At 34.0% G+C, this 11,820-nt stretch overlaps 1 protein-coding gene and 1 long non-coding RNA gene across 3 annotated transcripts; both read right to left on the bottom strand.

Moving 5' to 3' along the window:
- Window positions 1-28: 28 nt before the first annotated feature.
- On the bottom strand, window positions 29-763 carry LOC133031790 (uncharacterized). The gene is made up of 2 exons (XR_009684869.1): window positions 691-763; window positions 29-595 (listed from the first exon to the last, which is right to left on the bottom strand). It is a non-coding gene; the product is annotated as an uncharacterized LOC133031790 (long non-coding RNA).
- Window positions 764-6,588: 5,825 nt separating this feature from the next.
- On the bottom strand, window positions 6,589-11,263 carry LOC115705507 (uncharacterized). 2 transcript variants are annotated; one of them, XM_030632851.2, is made up of 7 exons: window positions 9,500-11,261; window positions 8,249-8,682; window positions 7,988-8,149; window positions 7,503-7,578; window positions 7,118-7,270; window positions 6,833-6,985; window positions 6,589-6,729 (listed from the first exon to the last, which is right to left on the bottom strand). In XM_030632851.2, the coding sequence occupies exons 1-6, from the start codon at window positions 11,102-11,104 to the stop codon at window positions 6,839-6,841; spliced, it is 2,577 nt and encodes an 858-aa protein (XP_030488711.2). In that variant the 5' UTR covers window positions 11,105-11,261; the 3' UTR covers window positions 6,589-6,729; window positions 6,833-6,838. The 2 variants fall into 2 exon arrangements, with proteins under 2 accessions (XP_030488711.2, XP_030488710.2); XM_030632850.2 differs by having other exon boundaries at window positions 6,589-6,985; window positions 9,500-11,263.
- Between the last annotated feature and the right edge of the window lie 557 nt (window positions 11,264-11,820).

Genomic DNA, 11,820 nt, shown 5'->3' on the forward strand with positions numbered 1-11,820 from the left:
TACTTAATATTTTACAAAGGGTCGCAACTGTAACAAAACGATTTTGAAACTATTAAAAAACTGTTTCAAATTTCATAAAAATGAAATCCCATGTATTTAGAGCATCACAGATCAACCTGTTTGAATTTGCACACAAAATTTAACAATTCAAATATTTCATATGTATCTATTTTATTGCTTGATTGTTGCATGTCTTTCGATTGTGTCCGTGTTGTCCACATTTGCCGCACCTGTTATGTTTTTTTGTATCCCATTCAGATAAAAACCTTCGTTTCCTTGGTCTTCCAGATCTTATTTTTTGGTTTGGTGGCAGAACAATGATATCTTTTATGTTTTGTGGCACATCCCAAGTTGTGTGATTGTGTACCGGATATGTTGAGCCGCTGTATGTTTCAAGCCATGTTCGCGTGGTGTAATAACCCGAACAGTAGTTGTAAACATTCAAGTTCATCTCTTTTATAACAGCAAGCGCATGAGCACACGGTAACTCATCAAGTTGGAATCTGTTGCAACTGCATGTTTTCTCCTTGAGGTTGATGACCCATGATCTGGTTAGTTCAATGACTTCGAACATGGTCTCGTTTATTGGTTTTACCTGCGGATTAAGTGTGAAACTGTTAATATGTATGACAACGAAAAACAAACTATAAAGAAACTGAAATGCAACTAAAAAATTTAACATGTCATTACATTTTCTGTCAATGATTCCACAAAGTTGTCGACTAATTTCTTTTCTTGTAGGTGTTAAAAATGTTGTTGTTTTCTCGTGCTTTTTTCCCCGTTTGTGTATGTCCATTGTTGAATCAATGCTCTCAATGACTCCATCAGTGTTGTGATTGGTAGCTCTCTAGCTGCCAAGTTTGCTGCATTTAGAGATTCAGCAATGTTTGAAGTCATAGTTGAATACCTGTTGTTTTTGCAGTGGTATCTTGACCATTTGTGGTATCCAACTTGTTGTAAATATGGTCTGACACGGATGTCCAAGCAGTCCAACTCGCTCATATGGTATTCAAATTTCCTCTCTGTGTATGCTCTGGCTGCAGCGAAGAATGGTTTATCCAGCTTGCTTGCATTCTTCTTGAAGGTTGCTTTTAGGTTGCTTAACAGGTGGTATACACAATAGCAATGTGTGATTTCGGAAATACTTGACAAGCCGCCTTACTTATGCTCTCATGTCTATCTGAGATCAAGCACTGGTCCTCTCTACTCCCATATGTTTCTCTCACATTTGTGAAAAACCATTGCCATGAGTTGTTGTTTTCTGAATCCACAACGAGAAAAAGCTAGTGGAAAAATGTGCCCATTTGCATCCTGTGTACAAGCAGAGAGCAGTGTACCTCCATATGTTGATTTAAGGAAAGTTCCGTCAACAACTATTATAGGTTTGCATTTCTTCCATCCTTTTATTGATGCATCCAGTGCGACAAACAAGTACTTGAAGCTGTTGTCATCCTCTGTTTCCATGTGCACTATTGTTCGGGATTAGTTTTTTGCAACATGTGCAAAACCGGGCAGCAACCCGTATGATTCGTTGGCTTTTCCTCGTAATTCTTCTTGCGCGTGCTCTTTGCTTCTCCATGCTTTCATGTAGTTCATTCGACCCCATACTTGTGTTTCATTTCTCCTGCGATGTCTTGTGGCGTTTGAGTTGTTTTTATTTTGGTGAACCGTGGCTTGATGTAGTTTCCAATCAATTTCGTTGTAGCTTGTCTCTTGTCGGCAAATACGATGTTTAGATCACAAGTGTGTATCACCTTTCTGTCGTACTTTCGAATGATGAATGACTTTGTTGGCCCGTTTCTGGATGCTGTTAGTGCCCACTTGCATTTTGGATCCAAACAACAAATCTTGTATGTTTTTGCACATGATTTTTTAACTCTGAATTGGAAGTTGTTCCTAATTGCATAGAAACCAAGCACGCTCAGTGTTTCTTTGTCTTTGTATATTTGTGCTTCTTCTATTTCTGGATGATGCGGATCTGTGATTAGTAGTTCGTCATAATCTGTGATTTCTGGTTCCTTTTTTCTGTTGTTTTCCAGTTGCTCAACCATTTCCTCTGCCACTAGTTTTGCATAGTCCATGAAGTCAAAACTTTCTTCCCCAAATTCCGGTACTCTTGCTTCAATTATATGTTGTTGATTTGTTGAGTCTTCTGTTGTTGCTGCATTGTATTCGATTGGTTGGAAGGCGCTTCTATGTGTAATTAATGAATTGTCATTTCCAAAGAATGTTGCATCGATGGTTGTTGTTGGGTTGTTGATGACATTCACACACATTGGGTATGTTGTGAAGTCGGGGTCTTTCAGTTTGAGTTGTATGTAGAAATGCAGGCTTTGATCATCCTTTATCCTCAATGGTTGGTATCCTTCCTTCACTTGATATTTCAGTTGCAAAACAGTGTTTTCTTGGTTGCATTCCAGGGCATCTTTGAGTTTCTGTTGCAAATCTTCATAGTTACAATTGACAGAAATGTAGTGTCCACTGGCTTCATAATTTTCATAATTCATTCGATCATCGAATTTTCCATTGTAGAAGACTAGGAATGGAATGTCTTTCCTTTCCTGTGTTTTTGCAATTGTTATTAGTCCGAGGCAACGAATTTTAAAACTGGTTTTATTATGTTATGAAATAGAGTACAAACTTACTACTATCTCTGTTCCTTTGTTCAAGCATTGTATTTCCTGTCCAGATTCCTGATTTTGCCATTTTTTTGGTAGTTAATAAACTACAAAGAAACGATAATAAAACTATTAAGAAACTTCATTTAAATTTTGGGAAACTAACCATTTCTCAAACTGTTCTGTACTCTATCTTTTCCACAATAAATTCCTGCAAAAAACGTAATGAAACTATTATTAAATGATTATGCAACTATAAACCAACTGAAAAACCACGATTATATCCCCAAAATTACATAGTTATTACGCATTGTCATTTTTCATCATGTTTATTCGAATCAGATCGATTTACAACTATTATAAAACTAATTTGCTACCATTAACATATATCTTACCTTGTATATATGCTAGCTCTTGGTACTTGTCATATAACACTTCTTCATGATTTCGAAACCATTTTCAAACGATAATGCAACTGTAAGCCAACGCAAAAAAAAAAAAATGAAACGAAGTTATTAGTATCCCTTGTTTCCTTAATCATAATCAGTTCTTGTTTATTGGTTTTTACCATATGTATTGCCTGTTGCACACCATTGAATCAACCAGATTGCAACTAAAAATGCTGTGTATCATTGTTGAAAAAAAAATTCAGTTCATACCTTTTTTTTGGATTTGAGGGGGAGCTCCAGATCTGTTCAATACAGATTTACATTGCTTCAATCTGAATTTTCGACGATCGTTTGAGTGATATTGCACTATAAAAACCGAAATCAAATGTTGAAATTCAGTTTCTCCACGGTTGTCCTGCTCTTTTTTTTAAAAAAATTTCTGTTTAGATCGTTGGATTTGTTCGTTTCCTATTGAAATTCGACGGGATTTACAGTTGTTTTACGTTCGATCTGGTTTCATTCTGGTTGCGTGGCCGACTGCATCGATGGAGCTTCATTCATCCTCTCCGTTTGTGACGTGCGGCTGAAGGTAAGGGCAAGTGGTATTTTTGTAATATTTTCATTTTGGGCTGTACAAATGTTGATTGGGCCGGCCCACAGTATTGTTGTAATATTTTACCATTTTTAGAATATTCCTGTTTTTTTCCCTTATTTATTCCCACTAGTAATGTTTGGCAGTTATTTTTTTTAAAGAGAGAAAATTGAAATATTCATTAATAGACAAATTTGACAAAATTTATTGCATGAACATATAGCTCATAGAGCGAAATTAATTTAAAAAAACTCCAAAAACAAGCTCAACTAAGATGGAATTTGTAAAAAAACATGTACAATATTTTATAAAAAAATAATTTGTGATATATTTGCATTAATTTTTAGTATTGTGCTTCAAATGCACAATTATAAAACTTTATATAAAATTTAATATTTAATAAATGCTCTATTAAATAAAAAAAATAATAATAACTTTATTATTAATTTTATTATATGAAATAATAAAAATAAATGAAAAAAAATTAATGTAATAACTAAATTTAATAGTAAAATATTAAATTTGGATCAACTTTTGCTAAGTGACAAAAATTGACACATTATTGAAACAAATATTTTACAAGGGGCTATATTTTGGCAATAAATCACCATTTTGTATTTCTATTGGTGATGTTCTAAGGATCTATAAACCACCAGTAACAATTATCAAACCAGTATGTAGTAAACTAAATGTCCAAATTAAATGAACATCTAATAAAGTCTACCTACTAATGACTTCGACCGATCTTCCAATAAATATTAAAAAATAACAACTCCATTAATCAAATAATAAATATGAAAATAACAAGTTCAGTAATACTCCATTAGTAATTTATAGATATTCTTTTAGAAAATTTGAATTATTTCAAAAATATTATCGTTAATGTTTCAAAAATTAATAACTAGCTTGAAAAATAGGTTAAAGAAAATACCAATTTTTGCCATAAGCCCAAATAAAAAAAAAAACAAGCTAGTCCATTTAACAAAAAGTGGTAAGTTGAAAAATGCCTCTTTTATTAATCAATTAACCAAAGGGAACTTTTATTTGTACCCCATAAAATTATAAATACACCCCATTATTACAAAAAATATAAACTTAAATAATTTTTAAAAACTACTCTTAATATTTTTTTTTTAATTTTTTCCTCACATTATTTTATGTTAATTTCAATACTTATTTTGATTTCATTTTCATAATTTTTTCTAACTCATGTATATATTTTTTTTATTTTTTTTAAAGAAAATTTCATAAAATTTTTTATTTTAATTTTTTCGTCATAATTTTTAAAATGTAATTTAATTTTGTTTAATAGGTATATTTTTTAAGAATATAAATTGAAAGAAAAAAATTGAAAATACTTAGTAAAATTAAAAATATAAATTTTAAATAAAATAAAAATTATTAAAATGGGGTGTACTTAACAATTTTTGGGTGTAAATAAAATTTCCCTTAACCAAATTTGCCTCTAATTTTATATTTATTTGAAACATACCTCTTTTTATATCTATTGTACCCAAAATACCCTAACATAAGAGAGTCACATGGAGAGTATCTTGAAGTGACAGGGGCGAAATTGGTACAATGTTTAAAAAAAGAGGTAAAAATGATAGACATTAAAAAAGAGGGTAAAAATGAAAGAAGACAATATAAACAGGGTATAGAGTGTAATTTCCTCTAACAAAAATGTGTTAGCCTAAGCTTGGCACGAACAATCCGTGCTCATGGGCCGTGCTGGGCCTATCTTCGAAATATGGCCACGCCCGACACGACTAATATTGATATTAGGATTATATCAAGTTTTATTTGAGAAATTTACATGGTATACTAACTTTTACTATATTTTTACAAATATATTGCCAGGCGGTATTTTTTACTTTTGTACTGTATTTTTTTTATAAGTTTCAAACTGCAGTATACTGTGTTAAGTTTTTATTGGTGTTCTACTGGTATTTTTTAGTTGTTCTACTATTGTTTTGAGTTGTTCTGTTTTGTGTACAACTAGTGTTTTATAAAAACACAGTATTTTTGAAAAAAATTTCGTGTGACAGTATTTTTATAATAGTTAACTCAAATTCTTGTATTTTTGTAAATTTCCCTTTTATTTAATACGAGTCAAGTGAACCTGTTTGTACACCAGACTCAACAACTATAATTTCGAAGAATTGAGTCATTCAAATTTTCAAGGATAATTTTTAAAAAAAGAAATTACAAAAACTACAAAATTTTATAAAATATAATTTTTTTAGTATATTTTTATGTGATACTCTTGTTATTATTATTTATATACTATTTTTATGTTACTTTCTTATAATTTTTTTGTTATTTTTTATAAATGCCGTAAAAATATATTTAAAGAAACTTGTTTATGTAATTATCTTTTTAACCGTACAATTCAACCTTACATTTTACAAGAATAGAAGGATTGGGTTATTGCATGTTGATATTTGTATACAAAAAATGAATTTTAATTTTGAAAAGATTAATTAAAAAATATATTTTTAACATAACTATTTATTATTACATTAATAAACATAATATTTGAGAAAAACCTGTTAAAATAATTATATATAAGTAATATATCATATATTATGGGTTGGATCAAACCAATAATTCTCAATCCTTGGCCAACCCATGCAAATCCGGTTTTAACATTTGTCCGTAGAGTCTAAAATAGTAATGCAATAAGATCAACACTGCTTGGGTTGAATAAGTCACCCTACATTTTGTGCACCCCTAAGAAGAAACAACTCCAACCAGTGACATGATGATGGTGATGGACACTTTATATTTAAGACTTTCAAAGGAACCCCCATTCAAGCCCTTACCTCTAAGTCAAGGCTGTTTGGTTGGTGGTATTTGTAGCCATGATCTACCAAATTTAAATCATTCGTTTATGAGAAAGAAAGAACTTGTAGTTACTGTAGTGCCAAATAACAATAACAAGAGATACGTAAAAAAAAATATCCTTGTCAAACATGATATTGGTGAATTGTCCAAAAATTTGCTATTCTTCCCATTTCCACCAGAACCAACAAAAAACATCTGATGTTCCGAGTTCTTGTACAATGTAAGGTTGGACACTTTCAAATTGTATTCTATTTGCAAAAGGAGTCGATTTGTGCAGGGTATTCTATGAGTTAAAAACAAAAAAAAACCAAAAGATTTACCCATAAGCTCATCCGATTAAACTATTTTCAGTTGAATTCCATCTTTCCAAGTCATTGATATCATACCTCCAGTTAGAGATAAGATGAAGGTGCACTAGTATAACGCAGTGGAGCATCATATGGATGTGCCCAGCAAACATTATCAAGAACAGGAGACATTTTCAAGCCAATGATCTGTACATCTGGATTTGAGTGACCATCGAGAAAAATATTTGTAATCTACATAGAAAAGAAAACATAACCCAACCAATAAATTTAATCTAGAATTATCACAATCTGTTGAATAGAAAATCTGGGAAGAGAAAACTGGTCCATGAGCATATAACAGGTAATTCTGTTTCACAGGCTTACCTGAGTACATCCAAAGAGTTTAAGCACCCTCAGAGATGGACAACTATCCACAATGAAACCCAATTCATTATCTGACAAATTCCGGCACCACGACAAATCCAGACTATTCAGCTTTCTTAAGCGGCCAATCGATAAGGCTGTCTGGCAGCCGACCTACAAGTGCACTCAAGGATTGAGCGAATTTCAAGATTTCTTTTCAAATATTTGCAAAATGTAAAAGGGCAGATTAATTTAAGAACTTGAAAAAAAATTGAAGCAAAAACCAAAAAGTTTAGTAATGAGCAGCCATGAATTTGATTCATGCAATATAAATATATGCATAGCCAACTCTTGCATGTATGTGTATATGCGTTGGAAGAGAAAGAGAGAAAAAAATTATAAATACCTTCCTGATGTTATTCAAAGACAGTTCCTCCAGACACAGTCCAGATGATTCTAGGAAGGCAGCTATACTTTTATCACTGTTTTCATTTAACAAATATATTTTATTAGTCAGTTAGGAAGAGAAGATCAACAGTGTCCACAAGTTAGTTACAATGAGATAAGATCTTGTAAGCAGGAAAAGAAAGACAAGTTCTGGGAAATAATATCCAAGATTTAAAAATCCAACTTTCATACATCATACATGATACAACAATTCAATGGATGCATTAAACATTGAACACCAGAATTTGTCCTTGAAGTACTAATGTGCGAGCGAAGTGGATAAATCTTATAGGTCCTCAAAATTCTTTAAAATGTTAAGAAACATACAACAGGACTGGGGTTTCCCAGTCAGCCATCCAATGATGCACAGTTAGTCACGCTTAAGTGTTAATTAGCTACAGAATTCTATATAAACCAGTATAATTATTTAGATTTACTAACAACCTGAAAGAATTGCGACAGAGTCTCAATCTTCGAATGTTCTGACAACCATTTGCAAGATAGACTAATGAAGAACTTGTCAGTTTGCACACGTTCCCAAGGTCGATTGCAAGTAACCCAGAGCATGTTTCAGAAATGATCTTCACTGAAGAATCTGTCAACTTTCTGCACCAAACCAAGAACATCATAACCAAAAACAAGAAAACTTAAATGAAAGTGAAGAGAATTATGAGCAATATGAAAGAAATATGTAAAGCAACTTACCCACAATTAGTTAAAATGAGCTCTTTTATATTATCACCCCGACTTCTAATAAATTCCATGATAAATGTATCGCAAACGCTTTCCATGCCTGCTAAAGATAAAACCTCTAATTGTTCAAGGTTCTTCACTGCTGGCAGCATAAGCATAGCATCTATGCCCTGGCAATCATCAAGATACAATTCCCTCAAAACTGAACCCAACGAAATGGCTATAGTGTCAATACTAGAAGAGGTGAGAAGGGAGCACTGGCTGATATTAAGAGATCTAAGTGCCGGTGTAGAGGAAATAAGAAACTTTAGTCCAACATCTGTAAGCCGGCATGCCCCACGAATTGATAAAGTAACTAGTGCAGGCAAATAATTTGCTGACTTGGCTAAGGTGTCAACCAAAATATAATCTGGCAGACAGCGTCCACACTGATCAAGTTGAAGCACCTGATTCAAGACACAAAAATCCAGCTTAAAAAAAATTCAAACAAATAAACAAACCAACAGACTTTAATTTTCAACATCCTGCTGATGATACTAGAAAATGTAGTCCAAAGAATCTTGAAACTATTTTCGTGAACAAGTATTTGCAAGAACAAATATACAGCATGTCAAACAAACCAAGAACAATGTAGGTAAACACAAGAGTAACAGATATTAGTAGGAATTACAATCAAGTGCTAACATTCAAATAACTGTACCCTGCTTCTGTATAAAAATAGCATTATTATGCTACTATTTGAGAATAAGACATGGCAATATACTAAATTGCCTTCAATCCAAAACAGATCAAACTCCTTTTTTAGGGGAAAACTCATTAAATTTAAGTATCTTCTAAGTTTAGACTATTTTAAGGCTCCATGTAAAAAATAAAAGTAAAAACTCATCATAAGACTTTTGCAAGAGAATCAACTACAAAACGCTTAATTTCAATATACTGTATATACTAAACATACAATGACGATTAAATAAAAAGCATATTTCATTCAATCATGTTCAACTTCAAGAATGACAGAACTAGAAGAATTAATGATCAAAAGAATCATATAACAAGACATGAATCAGTGCAATGTTGATCCTCCGGTGGCAGAGGAGCTGAGCCAATATGTGTGAGAAAAAGTTAGGCTCACACACATTGCCATTTAATCCATGTGATGACTATTGACAATTGTTACTTTTGATTTTTGTAAGGACACATGATCAGTTAAGTATAAGCGAAGTAACTTGGTAGATTGAAATATTCATAACAAAACAGAAAACATACTGCTAAATTGCTCGGATCAAAGTTCTCCAAAGAATCTGTAAACACTTCCTCTGTTAGCCAAGAACAATCCCATAAACGAACCTCAGTAGGCGACCCTTGAACAAGCAATCTAAAAAATTGACCATCCATCCTTCGAGAATCACTTAGCAACTTACTAAGCCGGTGCTTCAACCCGTCCGGGATAAATTCAAGAGAGGTGATTGAATCAGCATTGTCAGCAAGACACATTGTAGATAATTCGGTAAGCGTAGGAACCCGGGGCCTCAAACACTCATGTTCTTTACCTTTACTGTTCTTGGGCGTCCATATAAGTTGAGCACGTTTGCTCCCAACAGAAGAAGATCTTCGCAGACTTGTTCTCTCTCGATCTCTAATAATCTTCATGGCAGTGGAAAACGGACCAGGCCAATCTTCAGTATCCGATTCATTAAAATCTTTAGCAGGCATTTCTTCTTCCTCTTCGCGATTAAAATAAGCAAATCGAGTAGCATTTTCCTTGGCTATTTCTCTGAACCGTTCCCTGTACATATTTGCTCTATCTTCTCTGTAATTCCTAATCCTATCCTCTTCTTGAACAAGTGCAACTGCATTGGCCAGCATTAAAATAGACTCAAACTTTTCAACCTTCCGCGGTCCATACAAGACCTCATTGTCCACTGTATATTCAATCCACTTTCCCTTCCCTTTTTTGTTAATGCAGAATCTCCTTCTCCTATTATGAGTATCATTACTAATGGCAGTAGGAGCTTCCTCCACATTTTCATCTTCACTTCCAAAACTCATTTTTCTCTTGCCCTTCCTATTTCCTCCAACACTGCCACCCTCAACTACATTCACATCTAAACTCTCCGTTTCCTCTTCCGAATCCAGCACAATTAAATCAAGACAATTCGACAAATCACCATGATCGGCCAACTTACTCTTTCGTTTCTCTCCTCCTTCTGGTGTTTCTTTACCAAAATCACCCATATCTTGAACTTCATTTTCTTCATCAACTCCTTCTGCTCTTCTCTTCCCAACTTTCTTTCCTGACCGCAAATTCAAAACCCCTTTACTTCCTTCACCGTCTTCTTCACAACCCAAAGGCAGAGAATTAATATCAATACCCAACTTTCTCTTCCCAGAATTTCCCGTATCCGAACCCAACCCAACTTCACCAAAACCCTCACCGCCTCCTCTATCTTCACCTCCATCCTCAACAACCCTTAAATTCTCATCAATCAACGTAAAACCCCCCTCATTATTCACATCCATACCCAAAACCCCGTGATCAACCGCTTCTTCCTCATCTTCTTTCGAGCCACCACCACTCCTATTCCGACCCGAGGCCTCATCGGGCTCCACCACCTTGGAAGAGAGTCGTCGGGTATGCCTCCGCATTAACCCAGATGACAACACCGAATCCGATTCTGGGCCCATTGAGACTGCAGGGGAATCGGAAGGTGGGTGAGAATTGGGGGAGCGAGAGGAAGAAAGCGCAGAGGGCTCCTTGTTCTGGGCTGGAGTAGAAGGCTCCAAGTTGTGGTTTTGTTGTCTAGTCTTTTGGGTTTTGGATTTGGGTGTGGTTTCGGTTGAAACGATTATCCGAGACCTTAAAACCCTCATTGGGTTGTGTGGGAATTTATATAGCGAGAAATTGAGTTAACTCGGGAATCAATCAGGCGAGTGTGCTATAGCGATTACCGAATACGACGGAGAGTTGGAATGAAGAGACAACGGTTAGGTTTTCCGCCCCCGTTTCGGCTCCCTTAATTATATATATCTTACCTAATATATAAAATGCCTATCTAACTGATTTTGTTGTGCACTTAACAGATTGTTGTTTATTTAACAGAGTATACCAAAAAAAAGTTAACTTTAACAGCCACCCATTCAATTCACAAGTGAACCCATTCCATTTACAAAGATTATACATACCAAACAACCATTCAGAAGATACCCATTCGTACATTCATACAGGTCATAAATAGACAATCATTTTCTAAATAGTTAACCAAAAAAAAAACCATAATTTTCTTAGTATGCTGCCACCATTTCAGATCAATTTCTTTATTGTTTACCAAAAACCGCAGTCCACCGAAAGCCGGAACCCAATAATCTACTGCACGTTGTCACTCCCTACTTGCAGTGTGCATAAAACGAAAACCAAACACAATCTAATTGGTGAAGAAGCCAGTTATAAGCCTCCCAACAATACAAGCTAAAAAACAACCTTCCAAAATAGATCAAAACATTGCAACTAATCAAAAAGTAAAACATAAATTGCCAAAAGACACAACCATTCAATTCATAAAATAAATGTAAATATAAAAGCTAACAAC

Source organism: Cannabis sativa, chromosome 1, assembly GCF_029168945.1.
Source record: "Cannabis sativa cultivar Pink pepper isolate KNU-18-1 chromosome 1, ASM2916894v1, whole genome shotgun sequence".
NCBI lineage: Eukaryota > Viridiplantae > Streptophyta > Magnoliopsida > Rosales > Cannabaceae > Cannabis > Cannabis sativa.